A 26,901-nucleotide genomic window follows, 5' to 3' on the forward strand; every position below is an offset into this window, starting at 1 on the left:
TTTTAAAAATCCCCTTCCTGTTTGCTCAGCCAGGTGTGGAGTTCTATCAGCGAATCTTTCCAGGTGACCATGCCTCCATGCACCAAGCGAGCCCCAGCATGGAGCAATGGCAAGTTGCTGGACCTCATCAGTGTTTGGGGGGAGGAAGCTGTCCAGTCCCAGTTGCGCTCCAGACGTAGGAATTACGATACCTTCGGGCAGATATCAAGGGCCATGATGGAAAGGGTCATGACCGGGACGCACTGCAGTGCAGGATTAAAGTGAAGGAGCTCTGGACTGCCTACCGCAAAGCCCGCGAGGCAAACGGCCGCTCGGGTGCCCCTTCCCCCCGCAACCTGCCGATTCTACAAAGAGCTGGATGCGATACTTGGGGGTGACCCCACCTCCACTCCGAGCACCACCATGGACACTTCGGAGCGGGGGGAGGAGGAGGAAAGCGGGAGTGAGGGTGATGGGGTGGAGGGAGACACCCCGGAATCCCTGGAGGCATGCAGCCAGGAACTCTTCTTGAGCCAGGAGGAAGGTAGCCAGTCGCAGCGGCCGGTACTTGGTGGAGGACAAACAGAAGAGCAGGTTCCTGGTAAGCGGCTTTTATTTTTGGGAAGGAAATTTTTCGGGAGAGGAGGGTTAGGGCTGCATGCATGCCTAGATGCGGAATAGCGCATTGATGTGGTCTATCACATCGCGGTAATCAGCCTCGGTAATCTCTTCGAAAGTCTCATCCAGGATGTGGGCAATGCGCTGGCGCAGGTTTCTTGGGAGAGCCACCATGGTCCTTGTCCCAGTCAGGCTAATGTGTCTGCGCCACTGTGCCGTGAGGGGCAGGGGGACCATTGCTGCACACAGGCAAGCTGCATATGGGCCAGGGTGGAAGCTGCATTGCAGTAGAAGACCCTCCTTTGCTTCCCAGGTCACCCTCAGCAGCGAGATATCTTCCAGGATGAACTCCTGTGGAAAATGTTGGGACAGTGTTCAGTGTAGGTGCCCCCTGCAGATCTTTGCTCTCCCCAAGGCACAGAAACCCAGAGGACAGTACAGCCCTGAAACAATCAGTCCCCCTTACTCACCATTTTGGGGCTCCCGTGGGTTATGTGCGCTCTCTTTGGGATGGGAAAATTATGCTATTGTGTAGACTGTGTGTGCCCTCCTTAAGTGCGGGGGAATCATTACTCTGTCTGGTATAAATAATGCTGCCTCTGTTAAGTGTTGCATTTTGCCTTTACAGATGCAACTTTGAGATCTCAGCAGTCCGTGTTATCACCGCCTGAGAGACTGCAAAAACTCCGGAAGAGACCGTGAAAAAGCAAAGAAGACATGCTGCACGAAGTGATGCATCAATCTCTTACAGAGAATCAAAAAGCGCAGGGAGAGCAAAAGCAGGATCCGCAAGGAAAACGCAGCGCACCGGAAGCAAAGCACGGATTGGCTGATAAGCATCATGGAGTGCCAAGCGGACTCTATCCAGGTGCTCGTAGCCATGCAGGCGGAGCTCTCCCGCGCCCGCCGCCCCCCCCCCCCCCCACAGCCCTTGTCCCAAAACTCTTTCCCTTGTGCCCCCATGTCACCTCCAACCCACTTTCCCCAACATCTGGGTTCTTACCGCCACCAGCTGCCTCCAACACCTGTATCTTCACCAACCAGCCCTGAGAACTACGACTCTTACCCTCTGCACTCAACCCCCATCACCAGGCAGTATAGCCATCCTGAAGTGCAGCACTCATTGCGCAGCAGTCCAGACAGGACATACGCAAATCTGTGATTGTACCATTCCCCATCCCACCCCCTTGCCCTTTCTGATTCCCAAACAGTTGTGTTTCTTTCAATAAATGAATTTTCTTTTCAATAAATGGATTTTTTGGCTTTGAAAACATTCTTTATTATTGCATAAAGTAAAAGATACCTTAGCCCAGGGGGCACTGCAAATCAGCTTAGCAAACACAGATTCCTACTAACATTGTAACCACTGCACTTCACTCCCGTGCAGGGCACCAGACATTACTGCTGGTTTTCAGCCTCAAATTGCTCCCTCAAGCCATCCCTAATCCTTGCAGCACTGTGCTGGGCCCCTCTAATAGCCCTGCTCTCTGGCTGTGCAAATTCAGCCTCCAGGTGTTGAACATCGGCGGTCCATGCCTGACTGAATCTTTCACCCTTCCCTTCACAAATATTATGGAGGGTACAGCACGTGGATATAACTGTGGGGATGCTGTTTTTGGCCAAGACCAGCTTCCCATACAGAGATCGCCAGCGGCCCTTTAAATGGCCAAAAGCACACTCCACAGTCATTCGGCACCGGCTCAGCCTGTAGTTGAACCGTTCCTTGCTGCTGTCAAGGCTCCCTGTGTAGGGTTTTATGAGCCATGGCATTAACGGGTAAGCGGGATCTCCAAGGATCACAATGGGCATTTCGACTTCCCCTACCGTGATCTTCCGCTCTGGGAAAAAAGTCCCGGCCTGCAGCTTCCTGAACAGGCCAGTGTTCCGAAAGTTGCGTGCATCATGCACCTTTCCAGGCCAGCCTGCATTAATGTCAATGAAACACCCATGGTGATCCACAAGCACCTGGAGAACCATAGAGAAATACCCCTTCCGATTAACGTACTCAGATGCTAGGTGGGGTGGTGCCAGAATAGGAATATGCGTCCCATCTATCGCCCCTCCATAGTTAGGGAAACCCATTTGTGCAAAGCCATTCCACAGTGTCCTGCACGTTACCCAGAGTCACGGTTCTTCTGAGTAGGATGCGATTAATGGCCTTGCAAACTTGCATCAACACCATTCCAACGGTCAACTTTCCCACTCCAAACTGGTTCGCGACCGATCGGTAGCTGTCTGGAGTTGCCAGCTTCCAGATTGCAATAGCCACCCGCTTCTCCACTGGCCGGGCAGCTCTCAATCTCATGTCCTTGCGTCGCAGGGTGGGGGCGAGCTCCTCACACAGTCCCATGAAAGTGGCTTTTCTCGTCCGAAAGTTCTGCAGTCACTGCTTGTCATCCCAGACTTGCATGACGATGTGATCCCACCACTCAGTGCTTGTTTCCCGAGCCCAAAAGCAGTGTTCCACGGTGCTGAGCATGTCCGTGAATGCCACAAGCAATTTCGTGTCATACGCATTATGCAACTCGCTATCATCGTTGGACTCCTCACTGTCACTTTGGATCTTAAGGAATAGCTCGACTGCCAAACTTGACATGCTGGCGAGACTCGTCAGCATACTCCTCAGCAGTTCGGGCTCCATTTCCCGCAGACCGAAACGGAACACAGATCGCGCTGCACAGAAACCGTTGAAAGATGGCGCCAAATGTGGACGGAAACACAGGGATTGCTGGGATGCGAAGTGATGCATCACGGGGCGTTGGGACAGGACCCAGAATGCCCTGCACCCCCCGCCCCCTTCCCACAACCTACGGCGCCAGAATGGGAAGAGGTGCTCTGTGGGATAGCTGCCCATAATGTACCGCTCCCAATGCCGCTGCAAGTGCTGCAAATGTGGCCATGACAATGCGCTGTCAGCTGTCAGTGTGGACAGACTGCAGCGCTTTCCCTACTCAGCTGTACGAAGGCAGGTTTAACTCACAGCGCTGTACATCTGCAAGTGTAGCCATACCCTGACATGAATCTCAGAATTGAGGAGCACTAGTTTGGAATGTATATATTACAGGCTTACTTTTTTTTTGCTAATTGTTGACTGTAAATTAATTTCTAAAATGATTGCAATGAGACTAAAGAGAGTAGTGACTCAGCTCAATTATCCACTCAGCTCAAGTTGGATTTATTAAAGGGAGAATGGTGGCATTTAATTTACAAACTCTGTATCCGATAGTGTGGGACTGTAGTGTGAGTTTGACCACGAAGCACTCAAAGTCATTAACTGCTGAAGAAAATTCTTTCAATAGGGCCACTTAAATCTATCTTTATACTTTTAGAAGGTTTGACTTTAGAAATGCTTTTCTAAAAAGGGCTAGAACACTGTACTCAGTTTCTACAGTAGCTATTTCCTCATTTCCAAACATTTATGTTTTAACCTTAAATGCACATTTTCTGATTTTCACACATTTGACTTTATAATTGTAACATTTTAATAATGCTGTTGCAAATTATTGATTTATAACTTTAGGTCTATCTTGAAATTTTCTCTAAAAATATCCTTAGTTTTTTCTTGTAAAAGAAAAACTCGCAAAGGGCCAGAGTATAATCTCTGAATGGATATGTTCCAGTTTTTTTATGCCACCAAACACAAAAGCAGCTACCAGTTCATCAGCAGTGGGTTTTGTTGTTGTTTTTATGTACCAATGGCTGGTCCCTCCTTCCATGACATACATGCTCTTGTGAGACAGTCACAGCAAACAGCTACCAGGGAGAGAAATCCTTCAAAAATTAATTAAAATAAAACAAAAACTGAGGAGCAAAGGGAATAAGGTGCTGAACTCTTCATAGTTAGTGTGGAGACAGCTGTTTGCCCTGAGGAAGAGTCAGGGGAACTTGTCTGACAAATGTATCTCCTTATCCAGTCTCTGGCCTAAAGGTATGGTTCTACAAACCAGTAAATCAAACAAGCTTGTTAGGCAAGACTAAAGCCTCCTCACATGATTTCAGACCTACAAGTATGGCTTCAGAAACCAGCAGGCCAAGAACTTCTTATCAGGCCACCAGCAGAGATTCAGATGTTTTCCCCCCAAGGTAAACCATCCCACCTTGGGACATGCTAAAATGTTTGGGTCCACCATCCTACAATCTTGCTAAAGCACTCAGTAATGTTTTTTGTTTGTTTGTTTGTTTGTTTGTTTGTTTGTTTTTTAGTGGCAATCACCTTGATAGCCTACGAACCCCTCAAAATGCATTCTGGTTTGCAGAGAAGGTGGAAGATAAATTATCTGAGTAGGAAAACTAACTTCTGTGAGCTAGTAAGGATAAAGGAAAACTGTGATTCAGTACATAGCCTGAGATATTTTGTCAATTGTATGTGAAGAATTATCCTTTAAAGAACGTAGAGCCGCATGAAACTACTAGACAATTTAAAGCAGAGAACCCGGCTTTTGGGGGAAGATTCTTAGATAAAGGGCTCAGAAAGGATGCTTTCTCTGACACTCTAAAAGGCCTAAAAATTAGGCTGCAGACCATGTCTACCTAAGATTCTCAGTTCCTTCATTAAGAGCTCTTTAGTTCCTAATGCTTAGAAGGTCTCCAGAGCTTCAGAGTTCCTTGAACCAGAGCTATTTGCTTTAGAGAGGTTACTGACTCCAATCCATACACTATGATCTTATAAGCTCTGTAAAACTTCTGAAGAACTTTATAACACTTACAAAAACCTCATAGAGTTCTCAGAACTCTAATTTTTCCGAGCAGCTACATTCAAAATATTAGCCCCAAACTTTTTTTAAAATAGCTATGTGTACTGGTAATTAATGTTGGTAATTAATGAATAAAACAAATGTGGAGATATTAATCTTGTATCTCAAAAATGCCTTGTCTAATTAGTTTCAAACTTTGAGAAGAAGTTTTTCTCTGGCTGGAAACTACATATGGAAATTTTATAGAGAAAGGAGTAATATTTCAACAAATTAGAAGAAGGGGTCAAAATCAGCCTTATAATGGGAAATTTCATACAATTTTAACTATGGAGATGCTACTGCTGGATCGATAATTCTGCTATAAACTGGGGGCCCATCAGCTAGAAACATACAGGAGGAGAAAGGCCTGGGTGTATTAGTCAATCAGAGGATGACTATAAGCCATCAACATAATGCGGTCATAAAAAAGCAAAAGTGATCCTAGAATGTATCAGGTGAGATATTTCCAGTAGAGAGGGAAGTATTAATGCCATTGTACAAGGCACAGGTAAGACTTCATCTGGAATGCTGTGTACAATTCTGGTCACCCATGTTCAAGAGAGAGGAATTCAAACTGGACCAGGTGCAGAAAAGGGCTGCTAGGATGATCAGGGAAATGGGGAGGCTGTTTTACGAGAGGAGAATAAAAGAGCTGGCTTGTTTCACCTAGCAAAATGAAGGCTGAGAGGGGAGATGATTGCTCTCTATAAATACATCTGGGTGATAAACATTAGGGAGGGTGAAGTGCTGTTTAAGCTAAAAGAAAACATTGGCGCAAGAACAAATGGATACAAACTGGCCATGAATAACTTTAGGCTGAAAATTAAAAGATGGTTTCTAACCATCAGAGGAAAGAGGTTCTTCCAACTGAAGTAGTGTGGGCAAACAATCTAACTAGTTTTAAAATAGAATTTGATAAATTCATGAGCGGGGTTACCTGTTATATAGCAGGGAACTGTACAGAGTGACCCAGGAGATCCCTTCCAGTCCTATGTTTCTATAAAAATGATAGCCCTTAGCTCCAGATTGTTTTGCAGATTTTACGTTCCTATATATATAAAAAAATTATCTCTGCGGTTAACAGCTGTCTGTCTGTCTGAATCTGATCTCTTTCAAACTACTTTGTGACTTTCATCCAATACCACTATTTCTATCAGTTATTTTTCTAACACATTATCTATAGTCAGGAAGGTGAGTGGCTCCCTCTGGAGCTACTGCCTACTGTTTCACAGATTGGTTGTAAAGGTCTTTGTGTGAACAGCATTGTAATAACCTCTTCAGAGATACACAAACAACTTATTTGATGCTGTCAGCCTTTGCTTGCCTGGGGTCCAGGGTATATGAATGTATGCTGGACATCAGATTGTAGATCCTTAGTACTTTTTGTTCTTCTGTGTCTTGTGTTCTGAAATGAACATGTTGTGTAGAAAGACTGTGAGGTTGGTTTTGTGTCTGGGCTGTTTGTCGCTGTGGGTTCGAGACTGGTCCCTGGAATTCTTCTCTTCTGAAAGCACTGTTTATTGGTGGTTACTTCCCCCCACCCTTCATCTCAGGATGAGGGCCCCAGTGGCCTAATAGATAAGGCAATGGCTTTCTAAGGCTAGGTCTACACTACAGCGGGGGTCCGACCTAAGATACGCAACTTCAGCTACGTGAATACCGTAGCTGAAGTTGCGTATTTTAGGTCGGCTTACCTAGCGGTGAGGACGCGGGAAAGTCGACCGCTGCCGCGCTGCCGCCGACTCTGCTGCCGCCTCCTGCCGAGGTGGATTTCCGGAGTCGACGGCAGAGCGATCAGGGATCGATTTTACCGCGTCTTCACTAGACGCGGTAAGTCGATCCCCGATAGACCGATTGCTACCCGCCGGATCGGCGGGTAGTGAAGACAAAGCCTCTGTCAAAGATTGTGGGTTCAAGTCCCATCAGGGGTGGAAAGACTCCTTTTTGGGAGGGGAGGGATAGCTCAGTGGTTTGAGCATTGGCTTGCTTAAACCCAGCATTGTGAGTTCAATCCTTAAGGGGGCCATTTAGGGATCTGGGGCAAAACTCTGTCTGGGGATTGGTCCTGCTTTGAGCAGGGGGTTGGACTAGATGACCTTCTGAGGTCCCTTCTAACTCTGATATTCTATGAAGAATTGTATTCAGTGCTGTTATAGCCATGTTTGTCCCAGGATATTAGAAAGACAAGGTGGGGGAGGTAATATTTTTTATTGGACCAACTTCTGTTGGTGTGAGAAACAAGCTTTCGAGCTTTGAAGAAGAGTTCTGTGTAAACTCAAAAGCTTGTCTCTCACACCAACAGAAGTTGGTCCAGTAAATGATATAACCTCACCCACCTTGTCTCCCTAGTATTGAAGAATTATCTTTAAGGGACTGAGTGAAATCCTGGTCCCATTGCAGTCAAAAGGAGCTTTGCCATTTTTCACACCATGCAAGATCCTTCTTTCATTATTTTTTTCAGAGGGGGTGGGGTGGGGTTGTTTTTTGTCAGAAGTCATGTCTTGAAGGACAAAAAGGGTGTGTTTCATTTGTGTTAGCTCAATCAAGTTAGCTTAACACAATTGAAAAGCCCCATTAAGATGCAGGCTAACACATCTGAAGACATGTGGTTGCCTAGGGGGGAGGCTAGGTTACAACATGGCCAGCTAACATGCCTTCAGATATGTCAGTGCAGGGCTGCCGGGGGGGCAATTTGCCCCAGGCCCGGGGCCCCCACGAGAATATAGTATTCTATGGTATTGCAACTTTTTTTATGGAAGGCGCCCCCAAAATTGCTTTGCCCCAGGCCCCCTGAATCCTCTGGGCGGCCCTGTGTCAGTGTGCATCTTAATGGGGCTTTTTAATCATGTTAAGATATTGAGCTAAGAAGAGTCCAGCACACATCCTTTTTGTCTGTTAAGACAAGGCCAGAGAGCCCTGGACATTTGAATAGGGACTGAACACTGAGCTTTTCATTCTGGTGCCACTTTTATTCTTATTCTCATGCCAGCCCTCTTCCTCCTCCTAAGAGCAACTGCTAGCTGTAACAACTCTGCCATGGTTAGCAGCTGCTATGCTTGAGTGCAGCCCCTTTTCAATACTTCCAGCTGCGCTGTTATTGTAGACCTACTCCTTCAGTGATAGTTGTGTCCAGAAGCCCTGTCAAAAATATTCTGCCATGCAGCTGTGATATTGCGGGCAAATGTATTTAACAAAGAAAGGCTAAATAAAACAGTAAATAAAAAAATACAGCTTTCCAAAGTCCTCAGTTCACTGACTATTGGATTTGAACAGCAAATTCCATACTGCTGCTGAGCTGCTGCCTTGCTTCATCTTTCATGGTTGAATTTTTATAATGTGACATTGATACTGTTTTTAATAATGCAAACTAAACCTCATAGGGCCAAATTCTACCCGCAGTTACCCAGTCTCCTTTACTTTATGCATTTTAAAGAAGGTTCCAATCCTGCACATACTCAGGTGACAAGTATTGGAGCCTTAGGCCTGATCCTGCACTTTACTGTGTACAGGTGCACTACTGCCTCCATGCACAGCCCCACTGAAGTCAATGGGTGCAGCAATGTGCTTTCACTATAAATTGCAGATCGGGGCCTAAGATTGTAAGATCCCAGGGCAGGGGATCTGTCGCAGTTTATATGTCTGTAAAGAGTCATTCACACCTATGATCCTATATAAATAATAGCAGGAATAATTGGACCTTATTTTAATGTAGTGTTTTTAATCATTTGCTTTTTTCCCCCAACAGAATCGTCCCTCCAGTCTGACTCCGTAAAAAATTCCAGAAGCTTTCTTCAGTTAAATGAGATAGTATTAATAAATAATGAGGAACTTCTGCCATGTCATATAATGGATCAGCATTGGAAGTTCTATGTGGAATGTGAGAATTTTGGATTTTAAGAACTCTTCTGATTTATAACAGTTTTTCTTCATCATCAGTTAAGAGTAAAACTGACTTTTTAGAATTAAATTGCCTTGTTACTAGCATTTAAATAGCTTCTTTAGCCTGGTAGTATGAATATAAATCAGATATACTAAAATATTACCCGGTATCTGGATTTAATACAAGAAACTTAATTTGCAGCAGCTGAAGATAATTGTCAATGCTGAACTCATGTTTTGTTTTACTATTGAGACAAGGAAGTGTAGAGGTGAACAAAGTCCTTTTATAAGTCATACTCAGTCCTAGCATAGGTGGGGTGCAACTCCATTGACTTCAGTGGCATTATACCTGCTTATACAAGGGCTGAATATTTCCTCACTTGTCCAGATAAAAGCAGCACTGACAGTCAATTTGCATCTAACTTTAGAGGCAGTCTGCTTGAGCACATGCCACCCTAAATGACTGCAAAGGTCCATGTACCAATATAAGCAATTTTGTTAAGCAAAAATTAAGATAAGCAACTTTTAAAATAGCCAATTGCTTTGCTTTGCTTTACATGACCTAGAAATGTATTAACATTTCTAGAAGGTGGGGAAGGGGATGGGAGCAGGGTGGGTAAAAGCAAAATTTTATCCATTTGAAGTTCTCAGATGTGGGGTTTCTCTGATTACCAGATGTGTCCAATCTGAAATGACAGTGGAAGCACTAGTGCATGGCAGAAAGTGCAACAAGGTCATTTACTAGTAAAATAATTTTTTTTTTTTTTATCTAACAGCAGCTTCCAAATTTGCCCCAGCCTCCTGAGGATTTGTATTTGTTTTAATTTTAAAACATCTGAGTCTTCCCCATTTAGGGTGACCAGATCACTGACATGCATGAAATATCGGGACGCGGGGGGAGGCGAGGGGGGGGGCGCGGAGCAAAAAAAAAAAAAAGCCATTTTGCAGGTGCCAGGGGAATTAGCAGGCCCCGGGCACATGCGGCGCGTCCCGCCGCCCCGCGGAGAAGGAGCCGCTGGAGCGCAGCCGAGCGGGAGAGGCGCGGGGCTCCGGACCCCGGCAGCGGCGGGGGAGAGCGGCTCAGGGCCGCGTGAGTGGCCATGTAAAGTTTATTGGCTGGGGGGGGGACCCCGGCCGGCTCCTCGCCCCTGTAGGGGGGTAGCGTCCCCGCCCCACGCCAGCATGTCCTGCTGGCCACCGCAGGCCAGGTAAGGAGCCGAGTCCCCCCCTCCCCCCTCGTCCTGGCTCCTCAGCTGAGCGGCATTCCTTCTCCCTCCCAGGCTTGCAGCTGTAATGCCAGCGCAAGCCTGGAGGGAGGGGGTGGTGGCCGGCTTCCAGTTCCTGGAGCTGGAAGCACCGGGCGGGCAGGCAAGGGGGCTGCTCCCCCAGGAGGGAGACGGGGGGGGGGCTCAGCTGAGGAGCGAGGATGGGGGGGGGGGGGGACTCGGCTCCTTACCACCCCCCTACAGGGGCGAGGACTGGCCGGGGTCCACCCCGAGCCGATAAACTTTACATGGCCACTCGTGCGGCCCCGAGCCGCTCTCCCCCACCGCTGCCGGGGTCCGGAGCCCGCCCGTCTCCCTCCTGGGGGAGCAGCCCCCTTGCCCGCCCGGTGCCCGTACTCACCAGCTCCGGGAACTGGAAGCCGGCCACCACCCCCTCCCTCCCAGGCTTGCCGCCATTACAGCGGCAAGCCTGGGAGGGAGGAGGAATGCCACGTGCTTGGGGAAGAGGCGGGGCCAGGGCGGGGATTTGGGGAGGGAGCCAATGGGGGAAGGAGGGGGCGGAGTTGGGGTGGGGGTGGGGCGAGAGTCCTTCCGGGAGGGCAAAATTGCTTGTTTGTCCAGTGTCCCGACCGCACATCGGTCGGGACGCGGGACAAACAAGCAAATATCGGGACAGTCCCGATAAAATCGGGACGTCTGGTCACCCTATCCCCATTTATACAACATTTGACTATTATCACGAGAGTGATATGCATTCAAATTGCATTCTTGCTCTTTCACTCCCTGGATTACAAGAAATAGAAAAGTTGCAAAGGTAACACCCAATACTGTTAATTCCAGAGAATGGGACAGAGTGAGAGACTCATGCCAAAACATGGCAGCCTGTAATGGTTATTGGGGTGTGAATTATTGTCTTGAAGGGGAGTTGAATACTGCCTTAGGCAAAAGGAGACTATCAGGGCATGAACTTGATACAGGGGAAGGAGAGGGATGCTTCTAATGGGAAGTGTGTTAATACCGTGCCCTGTCATGCATTAGTAGTCATTGATTGATAAGGCCTTAAAGATTGAAAAAATACAAACTGTCATGAAGCCAAAAAGTTAAAGGCTTTTGAGTGGTAGGTATTTAATAAAGGTCAATTTCCACACAGAAAAGAGAGAAACCGTTTTTCTTAGCTGCTACAATAGAAGAATAGAAAGCAAAATCAGTTTAAAGTAAATGGTTATTCAAATATAGTTCCTGTCTTGTTTGGAGGAGGCTACCATCTTATTTAAAAAATGACCTTTGACTATCAGACCTACTGTACTGCTTGTCAGTTTATTTTGAATGTTTTCCTTGTTATAAATAAAATTGTTAACAAAAACTGTAAGGTCTTGACAGTAACACTTTATTTTAGTCAGTATAATAATAATATAATATAATAACATTGCACATGATCAAATTGCAGGTTGAGAGGTGGTGACAAAAATACTGGATCTCATGCTGATTCATAGGTGAGGGGAAAAGGAGGCAAAGTATTTGTAAACTGCTGTTTTTTTACTGATTCTGTATGTGAACGTAAAAAAGCTTAATTTTCTTTGATTTTTTTTTATCAGTGTTCACATGTGCACTTTAAGCAAGTAATAGAGTTAAGGTGTTAGCTTGACAGCAAGAAATTAATCTGGCCTAACTACCAATTAATAAAATTAGTAAACCTAGTTTTCTACTTTCCAAATCCATACTCTTTTCATAACTTAAAGAAATAGGACATGAGAAGGGTGGTGTCTTTGTAAATGCTTTATTTTTCATTCCAACTATGGTTTTACATTAAAATTTAAGCCTTTACAATCACATGCTAAAGAAGCACAGTTGGTCCTGGACACTGTGCAATACATGCAGGATCACCAGACCCCTGTTCTAGTGGAAATCTAATGTGGTGCATTACACCCTAGGTGACAGACAGTAGTGGCTAGTCCTCCTGACCCTTCTGCTTTCAGCAGCTGGCTGACTCGTCTTATTTAGTAAATGACTTCTCTTCTCCTATGCTCTGAATGAATGTACATCTCATGCTATGCAGAGCAGAGGAGCCAAGAAGGAGAATTCAAAGAGGAGGAATCAGCTGATACCCCCATCACTGTTAATATTTCATGTAAGGAAAAAAGGAGAGATTTCAGGGGCCAGGAAGAGTCAAGGAGGCAAAGGGGAGATGAAAATAAGTGAGGAAGAAAGCAAAGGGGATTGACAAAAGAATAAGGAGGGAGAGACAGGAACATAAGAAAGCAGCTGGGGACCAGACAATAAAATATAGAATAATAGATTTTAAGGACAGAAGGGGACTACTACGATTGTCTGACCTCCTGAATAACACAGCCCATAGGTTATGGAAGAACTGCATAGGGAAGGGAAGTAAGGGAGAAGTGACAATGGAACAAGAAACAAAAAGGACAGAATAAAATTCAACCAGTGCAGAGGGCTAGCACAAGCGTTATACAGGAAGTGGTGCACTGGCCCTCTGCACAGGGGTGAATTTTACCCAGAATGAACAGAGCAAATCAAGAGACATGGGATAGTAAAGGCCAGATTTTAAAGGGTATTTATGTGGCTAACAATGCAGACAGATGCCTAGTGGGATTTTCAAAAGCATCTGAGCACCTAAATCCTATAGGTATTAGGAATCTAGACACTTTTGAAAATCCCACCAGGCATGTCTCTGCATCTTTAGACACCTAAACACCTTTAGAAATTGCTCTAAGAGCTCAAGTTGTACCGCAAAAGTACAGTTTGAATGAGCAACAAAGCTAGGAAGGGAGAGTGAATTTTGAATGAGACAAAGATACAAATGGCACGCTGTCTGCAGTGGCTCATGACCATGAGTGCCAACCTCAGGGCAGACTGTCAAAAAGCAGGGCAGAAACCCCAAACTGGTTGTAAGTTCTATAATTAGATTTCACCCACCCAGTAACAAATGTGAACTCCTAAAGCACTACAACAGTCTTACCATGGAGTCACAGACAGTCCCCTTGGGCATTCCAGTCTATCTTGCCACCCACGCAAGATGGATTATGTGATAGATGATCACTTTACACCAAAAATCACAATAATATTTGGGTTACTGGTCCCAAAGGATTAGTCACTTACCCCAGGTCAATTGTACTCAGATCTCAAACCAAAGACAACACCTGTAATGAATCCTGTAATTAACTAACTAAATATTTATTAACTACAAAAAGAAATGAGAATTATTTACAAGGTTAAAACAGGAAACATAAATGAGTTACAGTCTTAGATTTAAAAAGGTGATATAAACTTCTATAATAAGCAACTCTATATGTCCTTTAGGGCTGACCTATGCCAAGCAGCATGAGGATCTCTTGTGTATGTTTAGAAGTCTTTGCCCCTCAGAGTTCAGACAGCAGAAAGAGACCAAGTTTCTCCTTGTCAGGGATTTTTTTTATCCCCTTCACCCCAGAATCCAAGCTTATGGGATGAAATCATGCACAGGTCTCCCCTTCCTGGAGGGAGTTAGGAATGCAGTAAACAAGGTCTGTCTGTGTCCTTTGGTGATACACAATGCCTCATTTGCCTTCAGTGGGCCATCTTGTGTACAGGATAAGCCCTTTACCTTAATTAATGCTTCTTTTCCTGTTTGGTGAGTTACACAATTACAGAGGTTTACAATGCAAACACTCAGTATAACTTTAGACCCGGGTGGGCACATATCCAGCCCATCAGACCTTTTGATCCGGCCCTCGAGCTCCATTGCCCAGCTCTGGTGCTTCAGCCAGGAAGTGGGATTGGGGGCTTGCCCTGCTCTGGCACTCCAGCTGGGGAGCGAGGTAGAGGGCTTGCCCTGCTCCACCCACCTGGCGCTCCCATGTGTTAAGGACTTGCGTGATGGGCGTGAGGGCACGTATGTTATTCTGGCTGCACAACCCAAATGTGCCTCAGGCACCATCAGAGCCTGGAATGTGCAAGCCCACGTGCCTGCTACTTGTTGGCTTAGGTGACTCTGATGTTTTAGTAGTGTTCATTTTCCATTGTTGAGGATAAAACAAAGAGTAGTTGACATGGGAGTGCTCAGTGGCAGTTTTCAAAGTTATGGGCTGTCGGGACCTACATGGGAGGAGATTTCTCTGAGCAGGGGGCTGGTGAATCTCAATGAGTTCCAATGACTGGACGCTGACCCCCGACAAATCCAGGCTAGAGAGAAAGGGCATGGAAAGGAGGTAAGTTTGGTTTAATTATTGTAATACATTGTTATGATGGTATATTTATAATAGTAAGTAAGGTTTTATGTTTATTTCCACTAAAACGTATTTTTATTATATGAAGTTTATTTGAATATCTCTGAATTGTTAATTTCATGAGCATTCATGGCCGCCATACAATTTCCATACCCAGATGTGGCCCTCGGGCCAAAAATTTTGCCCGACCCTGCTCCCCAGCAGGAGCACTGGGCAGGCGGCTCCCTGGCTGGAGCGCTGGAGCAGGGCAAGCCCCCAACCCCGCTTCCCAGCAGAAGCGCTGGATGGGCGCAGTGGGGCAAGCCCTCTACCCCGCTCCCTGGCTGGAGTGCCGGAGCGGGACAATGGAGCTCGAGGGCCGGATCAAAAGGTCTGACAGCCACATGCGGCGCGCGGACTGTAGTTTGCCCACCCCTGCTTTAGACCATGAGTAAGGTTGAGATTTTATCATGGTTATTTTTAGTAAAAGTCATGGACAGGATGCAGGCAATTTACAAAAATTCATGGAAGCCTGCGACCAGTCTGTTACTTTTACAATAAATAATGGGGGAGGGTTGATGGGGGGGATGACTGATGCCCGAGCCCCACGGTGGCTGAAAGCTGTGGGGCCTGCTGCATAGGGCTGAAGGTGAAGGGAAAATGTCACAGAGGTCTCTGAAAGTCACAGAATCTGTAGTTTCTGTGACTTCCATTACAAAATCTTATCCTTTGCCAGGGGATATAGATAGTATAAGTAGGATTAATACATGCAGCATCCTACAAACATTCCATTAAGTCTAAACACTAAACACATTCTTATAACACTAATTTTTATTTTAACTATACTATCCCACAGGTAAGCCAGACTGGTGCCCAGGTATGTATTTGTCAGTGTTTTGTGAGGCCTTGGGCCTTGGCATGTGCTGGCACCTAGTCTGCCAGCATCACAAGAAGGAACCATGATTGTTTTTGAGAATTGGTGGGCCCAGTTACATTTTCCAGAAAAAGGGAAACAGACAGAGAGAGACAGGAAGAGAAGAGAAAGATGAGAGAATACATTGAAGGGAGCAAGCAAACATTAGATATGAAATGGAATAGTAAAGAAATGAGAAAACAAACAACAGGGACTTGGTTCTGTGCTGAGTTACATGTCTTGCAAACCCAGTCACTTGGGTTACATAGGGTGCAAATCACTGCAGATTTTGGCTCTGTAAATGTTTAGTTGAGTATTTTTACAATTATGTCACAGAGTTGTGTGTTTTTTTCACCCTGATTTTCAAGTCCTAATTTGAGACAGAAGGAAAAACTTAACGATTAAACAATTGAAAGAAATTAAGGGAAGAAAAAATAGAAACAAAAAGGCAGGAGTGATTGATGCCATTTTGCCTTCTTCTTGGATGAGGCAGGCTGTCCAGCAGCCAGTCAGCTTAAATTCCTGTTCCTCATCTACTCATTGTTAAATGGACTTGGGGTCCAAGCATCTCAGATTACCTCTTTTTTACCCAGGTTTATTGGCTGGAATATACAGAGGTGCTTAGGTTGACTACTTGCTCAGAAAACGTCCATATGTGTATATTAACAATAGCCCCACTAGCAGTTTCTTATTTTTAAGAGCAAAGTATAAATAATTTCAGCAAGTGTCCCTCAGCTTTATCTGGAAAGTAGTGTCTCCCTCCTTTTTTATTTCAGCAGTGGAGAACTGAGTTATTAAATTTTTAAAAAAATCCAGTGAGACTGTTGGTGGAGAGGAAGGGACATGGAGGATACAATAAGAGAAGGGATCTTTATTTATGCTACCACAGAGTTGTTCAGGGCCTTGGAAACAAGGATAAGAACTGTCATCTGTTGTCTCATACTTAAATTGTAAGCTCCTTGTGGGAGAGGCAGTGTTTGCCAAACCCTTAGCACAATGGGGTCCTGGTTTATGACTTGGCATTCAGGTAATACAGATAATAAATTTGATACAGTGGATTTAAGGAAGGTAGTGCAGCAATTGAAAGAGGGGACTAAAGCTTTTTTTATTTGTATTTTTTGTATGCTGAGTTTTTGGCCTTGGAAAAGTTTCACTGATTATACATGTATAGTTTAAGAGGTGTAACCACCTATGTGGGTGCTCTTATTCTAGTATAAGTGTACCTTTTCCGATTTACGTCAGAAGGCATTTAAACTGCATATACTGTCCTGTCTAGACAAAGCATTTGTCTCAACAGTATATTGTGCCAGTGACTTCCACGTGTCCTTTAGATGTTGTAAAAAAAAGTTATTTTATTAATTTAAAATGTGTTGCATTTAAGTGTTGTTAGTTGTCTCCTGGCTCAAAGACTAACATTTCCTGGGGACTGATTCATGGCCCTTATTTTTTCATTACAGATTAGATCGGGCGAGTAACTCCTTCCCCCGTTCTTTTCATAAGTAAATTCCCTACTCGCTGTTGCATACAAACTGGGGCCCTGTAGTCGCATGTTATCCTCAGAACAGTTGTAAGACTTGCTCTGCTGAGAGAAAACTGACAGGAAATTAGGCGAGAGAATGTTCCTCCTTTCCCATGGTTTCAAGTAATGAACAACTAAGTGGAATAAAATATTTAAACAAGCCACTTTTTCCATCAAGGAAAATATCGGAATAAAGACAGAATAACTAAAAACCGTGGGCGAGCTATATCTTTTTATTATTATTATTTCACTTTTGCCCAAATTCATACTTAGAGCTGGGGCCTGTCCATAAATTATATGATGGGGGTGGGTGGGTCCTTAAATTTTGCTTTGTTTCAGTGTTACAAACAAACCCGCCGACGGGAGGGGGCAATTTCCCAGGGGTCCGAGCGATTTAAAAGGGCCCGCGAGCCCCGGACCCTTTTAAATCGCCAGGGCGGGCCGCAGGGCTCCTAGGCGCGCCCTCCCGAGTCCCAGCGCCCGCCGCGGGCTGCAGGGCAGCTCTGCGGGCCGCCCGAGGCTCCGTGCACCCCGCCGGACAGCGCTGGGGCAGGAGGGGCCCTGGGCGGCCGGAGGGAGGAGCCGCCCGGCTGCGGCAACGATCTCTGCAACTTTGTATCCAGGAGTGAAACTCTGCATCCATGTGAGTGAGCGGTGGGGGGCGCCGGGCTGGGAGCAGAGCGGGGGAGCCGAGCTCGGGGCGTAGAAACGGACACGGGACTTCGGGGAGCGGGGGCGGAGGAACCGGGCTGCGAAGGGAAAAGGGGGGCAGAGGTAGGCAGGGGCGGCGGGGGGCAGAGCCGGGTACAGGACTAGAGATCGGACTCAGGATCCAGCAGCCGCTGGTCCAACATCTGCAGCAAAGGCGCTGGTCAGGCTTTGTCTGGGGTCCGCCAGGGGAGGGGAGGGTGTTTCGGTGACAGCGCTGGGCTGGTGGTAGTGTGTGTGTGTGGGGGGGTGTTGAGGTTATTTTGATTTGGGGCTGTTGGCTGTTCTTTGGGGTCATGCCTCTGATCACAGGGGATTATCTCTGGTATTTGGAGATGGTTTGGGGGTGATGGGATGATTGGCGGTCAGGGCTGGTAGCTGGGGGTGGGGATGTGTTGCTGTTGGGACTGTTGTAAAGGGAACAGTGATGGAGTCTCACTAATAATAATCCTGGTGGATGCTCCATCACTGACCATTTTTAAATCAAGATCTGCTGTGGAAATTATTTTGGAGAGGTTCCTGGGCCTTTGTTATGCAGGAGGTCAGACTCTCTAGATGTCACAATGGTCCCTTCTGGCCTTGGAATCTATGAATAAGAATGTAACACTCCAAAGAGTGCTTCAACCAACTGGTGCATAAGTAACATGTCAAAGAGGGACATACAAGCCTTGGGGGATTATCCTGAGAATGTTCATACATCCACAGCTGTGGGTTTATAAAGCCCATGAGTGCACAGTAGGTAAATGTAATAATTATTTAGGTCACTGGTTAATGTTGGGACTCTCCCTCTCCCATATATTAGTCCTTTGTTTGTTTCAGCCAGACTTTTAGTTGGGATTTTCCTTCATGTTCTGGATGGGAAATTGGCAGAGGGAGATTATCTGGAACACAATGAATTTGGCTCAGAGATTAAATGACTTGCCTAAGGAAACCCAATGAATCAGTGGCACAGACAGAGATAGACCCCAGGGTGCTGCTCTAACCTTTAGGCAACATGATATTAAGTGTCCCCTAAACTTAGGCATAAAGCGCTATATTTTTAAAGGAAACAGTTTGGCCTCCTTTTCAGATTGTTGTACACAATCATTTACATATGTGAATTGTGTGCCACAAATGCAGAGTGTTGGGGTTCTTTTAGCTGTAGGCTTTAGGAACAGGAACAGCTTGACTGCTTTTCAGTGTATTTATTGTCATGTCTTGGAAGTTCATACATATTTCTGGGAAGAATTTTTATACAGAGATGAAGGATGGTCCTGGGGGTACAGCAATAGGAGCTTTGAGTTCAATTATCTGTCCTAGACTTCCTGCCTCCCACAGCTGGAGTGTGCAGTGGGGGCTGTGTAGGGCTGCCTATGATGGCACAATGCAGTGCCTATGGCAGGGGAATTATCTGGCTGCTTGTGGACTGGTTCGGGGGGGCAGAATGCCACTTAATCTCTCTGGGTCTCAATTTCCTATCTGTAAAATGGTGATAGCAATCCTTCTTTTGTTTTGTCTTGTCTGTTTAGATTGTAGTCTCTGTAGGGCAGGGAACTGTCTCCATGAGTGTCCCTGAACAATAGGGCCCTGATCTCAGTTGGGACCCACAGGTGCTACTGTAATACAAATGCATAAATAATAACAGCTGTAATGGTTTCCTGCTGGGACCTGAGTTATGGTGTCTGCATGCTCAAGTACCTTAGGATACATTCCTAGTTTTTGGACCAGTTGTCTGGAAATACCTTTTTTTTTTTTTAAAGGGGGGGGCAGATCTCACCTGGTTACTAGGGCATCAGGTTACTCCTGGCTGGAGAAGCAAGGGGGGAGAATTCTTCAGTGTTGAGACATTGCACTGTAGGTTCCAGACAGAGGGATCTGAGAAACAAATTCTGAAGCAGCTCTGGAGTTTGCACCAGTCCCAGGTGGATGGGAAAGGCAGCTGGATGGATACCCATGGGGAAGAGCTGAAAGTTAGGATCTCTGAGGTTGGTAAATGTGTATTAGAGAAAATGATCCACAGAAACACAGACAGTAGATGAAGGGCCAAAATCCATGTGCTGTGTATGTAAAATCCTGACACAGGCTATGTCAGCAACTTTTCACAGGCCCAAAGTCCAGAGCTTGACCAGAGTCCTAAGGCCTAGCAAACAGTGAACAATATTAGCTAAGAGAAGCAGAACAAACAAGAGACAACCTTCTTTTTTACTAAGATAAGCATGGTCAGCAAACCTTCAGATGGGGAGCAGTAATTGGCACTCTTATCTGAAGCTGCAAACAGACCAAAGGATTGAAAGGGGCCCTGTGGCTGTGTCTATGTCCACTCCTCTGCAGGAAAAGATAGCCATGCCCTCCCCACATACCTACCTTGAGTTCATGGAAAGGTTCAAACATCTCAGTATGAGATATGACATCCTCCCTCCTCATTGGTGCATCCTCCTCTCTCCCAGATGCCAGTGTCTGCCTTTAGAAACACAATGAGCAACCTGAAAAAAACAATTTCTATTGCCATGTACTTTTCAATGTCTTTTTGCTTTAACCCCCAGGAATGTACCTGTTGGACAATCAGAGGAGCTACCTCGTTCCTATGGACCCCAAATCAGAATTCAACATATATATTTTATACTTCTACACTTTATACATTGTTTAAAGGAAAACACATATTGTTAGTACATAGGTTACATGTTAACTTGAAACCATGGGCGGAGACATTATGTAATCTTTAAAGTATTGGCTTACTGTGCTTCTCTTGTCTTGCTGCTCGACCTATCCAGGGGCTCAGGACCTCCTACCCGGTCATTTCCCTCCACCCATAAAGGTTCCATATAATCCATTGTAATCAATTGCTTGGCAGTGTCTCTGAGCCTAATAAGCAACGTGACACTCTGCCAGTGCTGTGCATAATAAACCCACATGCTTGATTCTACACGGTGTCCATTTTGTTCCTTCAGCAGGAGACTGTAAGGAAGTGAAGGTTCCCCTGGGCCCAACTGTAGGGGATTCCGTGCCCATCCTTTCTAGGGGGCCCATTGACTGTTCTGCCCATTGCTGTTGGCAGTCCTGGTTACAAAGTGTATGTGGGAGGGTGGGGGAGAGGCAGGGCACTTGAAAGTTACCAAAAAAATGTGTCCAGAATTTATGGGACAGCTCCTTACCCTATGTGAGTCCTCATCTCAGTTTCGGTAAGACTTGGTTAGCCAAACCTCGTGTTTCCACACACAAAATGGTTGCTTTCCCCAGTCAACACTTCACATTGTCATAACTTTCAGGATCCCCCTAGGGCTTATCTGGAGAGGAAACAGCCTGTGTTAGTGGAGGATTGATGCCAATTCACATTATCTCAGTGACTGTCAGCATCATAAACCCTGTGCAAAAGCGAATCCTTTTAAAAATAAAGTAGCCGCCCTGTAGGGAGGCAGTGTGGTTCCCCGGTGCCCCAAAGAGGGACGAGCTCCGCCAGACACCAGAGTGGGCGGAGCCAGAACACTCCAAGCCTGCCCCCACAGGGTCAGAGGCCGGACAGCAAGTATAAGCTCAACCCCAGAGCTCACTGGCCCAGCTCCCGCTGGGGAGACTCCAGCAATGGACCTGGAGACTGGCCTGACCCGCCGACACTCAACGCGGACTAGCGTGTGGGAGAGGTGCTGAGCCTACCCCTTGCCAGCTACCTCGAGGATCCAATGGTGATTGAGCCCCCCCTCCCGAGGACACCACCTTGACTCAGGTACCTCTAGAGCTGGAGTTGGGAAGTAGCCTGGGGGCAGACCCGAGTAACATGTCAGTGTGTTGTGGCCAGGATCCCCACTGACACAGCAGCGGGCTTGTGGCTGTTGCTAGGGCCCTGGGCTGCAGTGGAGTGGAAGAGCCTGTGTCCCCCCTCTCCCAGGCCGCTTGAAGCCTGGGTGTGCTATTTACCTGTGGTTGCTCAGCCCCTGCCTGAGGGCCTGAGCTGTGACTCTTTACTGCCCCGCCCTGATCCCGGGGGGCTTGTTATCTGTTAATTGTTACCTGTGTGTGCTCAGCCCCCTCCCTGAGCTTGAGCCGGGACTCCTGCACCCCGACTGATTCCCCAAGGGGCCGTACAAGGACTAAGGGAGGCAGTGTGGTTCCCTGCTGGGACGCACCCTCTCTACAAGCCCGCTATAACATTTCTAAGCAGATCTACTCCCAGATTTAGGTCACAAACATGAAGAGAAAGGCGTTACTTGAGCTGTATATAGATTCACCGCTACAGGGTTTTGTGCTCTGGCAGCTGGGATAGAGACTCGAGGCTGTGAATGAGTAACCCGGTTTAAAAGGCAATAGTTTAGCACTGAACTTCCTCCCACCTTCATCACTTCCCTGATTGCCAAAGTAATGGGGGAGGGGGGTCCTCTCCTCCAGGGCTCGGGCGTGGGGTGATGGGTGCAGGGGATTCCCCTTTCTGGCTCGCCACGGCTGAGACCAAAAGGTGACCAGCGTCGAGGCACAGTTACCCCCAGACGATGTGCAAAGCGTTCGCTGGCTGCAAAAGCGACCCCGCCGCCAGGGAGCCAAGCCCCAGCGGCGCGGCTCGGGGCAGGGGAGAGTTCCCGGGGCTCGGGAAGGGGCGCGGCCTGTCCGGGCACAGCTGGATTGCGGGCCGCTCCAGCTGTTACTGAAATGTCCCAGCGCTTCTGCTGGCCGGACAGACTGAGGAAGGCGGAGGCGCCCCTCCTTTCCCGTCACCTCAGTCCGCCCTGCAGCCAGCGCGGGAGAGCCCGGCGCGCCTCCCCCAAGCCGCAGCAGCAGCCCCGCTGTCTTCCGCCTGCTGCTAACATCTGCTGCGGCCGCAGCCTGGGCTCCTCCGCTCTGGCCCGGGAACTTCCCACCCCCCAGCCAGGCTCAGAGCCGCTCGCTGCCGGGAAGGCTGGTCCCGCGCGGGAGGCGGGGTCACCGTCCCTCGGCTGCTCCGGCTCCGCTGTAACTTTACGCGCCTGGTTCCCCCCGGGAGGGGACGCGGGAGCCCGGCCTGCCCCAGCCGTGGGGAGCACCTCGGGGCTGCGAAGGAACGGGCTTTCCCCTGCGGGGCGGCCTCGCCCGCCAGCTACACACCGTGTGCGAGGCGGGACTCGGCGCCCCAAACTTTCGCACAGGCTCGGCCCCGCTGGGCGCGCCGCGGCTCGGAGCTGGCGGGCTCGTGACGGATCGTGTCCAAAGCTGCCGAGCCGAGAGGCAGCAGCAGCAACTTCTGCCGCCCGCCCCTGGGCCCCGGCTGGCGGCGGGGGAGGACCGAGCGAGCAAGGGGAGGAGAGGCGCGCTGGGGCTCGGTCCGGGTATTCGCCACTGCGAGCGCTGGCTGCCCCCTGGGGACTCCGGCTGGCCCGGCGCGGCGCTGGACGAGCAAAGGTCGCCGGTGAAAGGAAGCCCGGACTGGAGGGACCCCGCGGGGAGGCCCCAAAGCCATGGGGTGCTGCGCTCAGCCAAATGGCCGCAAAGGTAAAGCGGGACTGGTTTGTCTGTGTGCAAGCCCGGTGCTACCGGGCCAGGGACAGGGCACTTCAGAGTCCTCGTTGTGCTCCGAGAAGCCTTAGTGAGTATTCAGGGGCTGGTGTAAACCCGGCTCGGCCCCGGGGAGTAATAGATCTAATGAAGTGAACAACACACACCAATCACATGCCTTTCTGGGGAAGCGGCTGGCACAGAATTATCATCCACGTCAGTGTGAACTAATACTTCCTTGGGAGCTGCTGCTACGCTCATTGATACCGACTGCGGGGGCCGGTGCCCTGTTGGTCTAGGCAAGTGGTTCTCAACTCGGGTATGCAGAAGTGGGGGGAGGAGGGGAGAGGGGGTGGTACATCAACTCATCTAGATAGCTGCCTAGTTTTACAACAGGCTACATACAAAGCACTAATGAAGTCAGTACAAACTAAAATTTCATACAATGACTTGTTTATACTGCTCTATATACTATATGCTGAAATGTAAGTCCAATATTTATATTTCAATCGATTTATTTTATAATTGTATGTTAAAAATGAGAAAGGAAGCAATTTTTTCAGTAACAGGGTGCTGTACTTGTATTTTTATGTGAGGTGAAACTTGGGATATGCAAGAGAAATCAGACTCCTGAAAGGGGTACAGTAGTCTGGAAAGGTTGAGAACCACTGCTTTAGACTGTAAGTTCTTTGAGGCAAGGAATGTTTTACTCTGTAAAGTGCTGTCTACATTTTTTGGCACAATATGTACAGTTCATGGCCAAATGTTGCAAAAACAGTTGCATAACTTAGGCTCCACAGTCTGTATCTGTGCTGAATGCTCCTTGAAAACTTATTAATAAATGTAATTAATAATGAATATTCTGTGCCAGGTGTTGCACCGGAATGGCATGGAACTTTTGTTTGTTTGCTTTATTAGCCACACATTTGTAATTGTAACTTGTCATCTGGAGAAGATGTATGTACATATTTACAGGATAGCTTGTAGGAATTATACTGCTGCTTGTGCTTCAGCTCTATGCACCACATCTGTCACTCCATTGAAATAAATGAAACCAGGAATGGACAGGGTAAATGTGTGTGGGGGGGAGGGGTAGGGGAGGGAGGGTGCATGTGGGCCTGATTCTGCTCTCACCTGCATCAGTTTCACACCAGTGCAATGTCACTGACTACTCCTATCCCATGTAGGTGCAAGCGGGAGGAGGATCAGAGCAGTGAATTCAAAATCATAGGTCTTTTTTGTAGTTAGTGAAAGATATCAAGAGTTTTCCTTCAAGATGGAGATTCCATGTTCTTGTCAGTGGTGTATTGCTGGAGATTTCTGACAGGAATACTGGATGTTTTTTTTTTTTTAAATTAATTTGAGGAGAACTGTTAGGCTCGTAAAAATGAAGAACTGGTTTTACTGGCTGTGGTCAGGCATTCCGATTACTCCAAACTCATCCTGCTAATGCACTTCCAGTCTGACCTGCAGCACTCATGCCTTACTGTTCCAGTCCTAGGCCTTTTTATGAGCAGCAACAGTTAATCATGCCAAATTCTAAGTGGTATTGTAAGGGATAACCAAAATTTACTAAGGAGTTGGCTGAGCCATTCAAATTTGTTTTTTATCAATAGATTTTAGGTCTCTGCAGATGAAAGGCTAGTGCATTAATCTATAGTAGCACTTAGCTTCCTAGTATATTTATTCTTGTTAAACTCAAGACCAGTTTTTCCTAGTAGAGGTAAAAAATCTTAAGTGCTAATCTAGCCAGAAGAACATTTTCCCCCTTGAGAAAAGGAGTTAGTTAGTGAACTCTTCTTTTTCTATGCTGCAAACCTGATCACCTTATCCCACAGAAAAACACATGAATTGGGTCATGGAGCATAAAATTACCCATGACGTTCCACATAATAGGCCAGATCCTTGGCTGATGTATATCACCATTGTTTCATTTACTTTCATGAAGAAAAACACTGATTTACACCAGTTGAGGATCTGGTCCACAGAGGTTTCCCTAAATTATTCCAGAGGCTGGGGTTTGCCCTCCTGTGTAATGAACAGAGGGTTCTACACATATATTATGAGGTCTGTGAGGCTGGGTACATCTGTGCATAGGCGCTGAGCCTTCAGCCTGGCTCTGTAGCCCCATGATCCCTTTAGGATTCTAGGTAGCACAGCTTTATTGGAACCATGCTGCGGGAGCTTCTTCCATCAGCAGCTACTGATAGCCCCTTCCCCCCGCCCATGAATGGCGATTTTAAGGTCTAGAGAGAGACAGTGAAAAAATTCTTTCAGCTTCAAGCTACATTAACTGTTTTACAGATTCCCGTGAGTCTTGGAGAAGGCAATACATGCCCAGCCTCTCTCCACTTGAGGATCTCTGACTTTGTAGAGAGGAGGAGGGGGAAGAAAAAATGGCAACATGGGTCTCAGAGTATGGGTGTTGGAACTAGCGGTGCTGGGGGTGTGGTAGCACCACCTAGCTTGAAGTGGCTTCCATCATGTACAGGGTTTACAGTTTTGTTCAATGACTTTCAGCACTTCCACCATAAAAATCGTTCCAATGCTGCTGTCTCAGAGGATGATTAGGCCCCTTGTAATTGTAAATCAAGAGTGAAAACACTGAGATGAGTATTATTGCAGATTACTTTTAAGAGAAAATAGGCCAACATTTTCAAAAGCACTTGTGTGATTTAGAAGCTTCAGTCCAATTGAAAAGCAGTGGGACTTACGCTTCTAAGTTTATTAAGTGCTTTAGAAAATCTGACCCTTGATGTGCTGGGTATTGTGCAAGACAAAACAATAAGACCATCCCTGCTGCAAGGAGTTTTCCATCCAAAAACAGATGCATAAAAGAAGATGCACTGGAAGACCCAGTTAACTTAGTGTAGGTTTGTAATGGTTTCTCCCCTCTTATATAGTGCTGGGGTAGAGTGTAGATAGTGTGTGTGTGTATATATGTCATACGGTTTTGCACAAATTACGATGTTGCCTTTCTGATCACAATAGCACCTCTGAGGTTGAAATATATTTCTTTCAAAACACATATGAATCAAAACTTCAAAAACTGAACATCTGAGCAAAATTTCTCGCTGCTTGTACCTGCAACTGATCTGAAGAAACAAAGCCTGTTTCTCTTCCCACTTATACAGGAACTGCTTACTAGTGGAACTCCATTGACTTAGAGGGAGTTACTTCTGTTTTATACCAGTGTTTCTGAAAGTAGAATTAGGCCCAATGTCTTTCAAAGTAACTGGTGTCTAATTAAAAAAAAAAAAAAAATTCTTTACCTGCAGTTCTCCAAAACTGTATTTTTCAAGTTTACCACATTGAGCTACATCACTTCAGGTACCATCAGGGGCAGATACTATGTTCCATTGTATAATGTAACAAGAAAATGAGTGACAGCATAACGTGCTAAGCCTCAGTGTATTAAGTGGTACATTTGAACAACAGGCTGATATCAAATTTTTCAGATGCAAATGTTCTTTTACATAGTTCTCCTGCTATCAGGAGAAATTCTGAGCAAGTGTCAAACTCAGGTCATTGTGGGTATTTAGAAGATGTCAACAGTTAAAGACAGCATGAATTTTGTGAAATTACTGCTAAGAATGGGTAGTAGAGGATTTGCTACAGTGAAATCATGAAACCAAGCTGTTTAAATTATGAACTAAATATAAGCAGCTAAAGAGATGTGCTTATTACA

At 46.6% G+C, this 26,901-nt stretch overlaps 1 protein-coding gene across 1 annotated transcript in view; it reads left to right on the forward strand.

Annotated features, from left to right (window-relative positions):
• ANKRD31 (ankyrin repeat domain 31) overlaps positions 1-9,227 on the forward strand; it is a 119,393-nt gene extending 110,166 nt beyond the window's left edge. The window contains exon 25 of the mRNA XM_065407031.1: positions 9,076-9,227. Coding sequence (XP_065263103.1) covers positions 9,076-9,227 — 152 coding nt within the window. The remainder of the gene's footprint in view (positions 1-9,075) is intronic.
• Positions 9,228-26,901: the final 17,674 nt, after the last annotated feature.

This window comes from Emys orbicularis, chromosome 6 (assembly GCF_028017835.1).
Source record: "Emys orbicularis isolate rEmyOrb1 chromosome 6, rEmyOrb1.hap1, whole genome shotgun sequence".
Taxonomy (NCBI): domain Eukaryota; kingdom Metazoa; phylum Chordata; order Testudines; family Emydidae; genus Emys; species Emys orbicularis.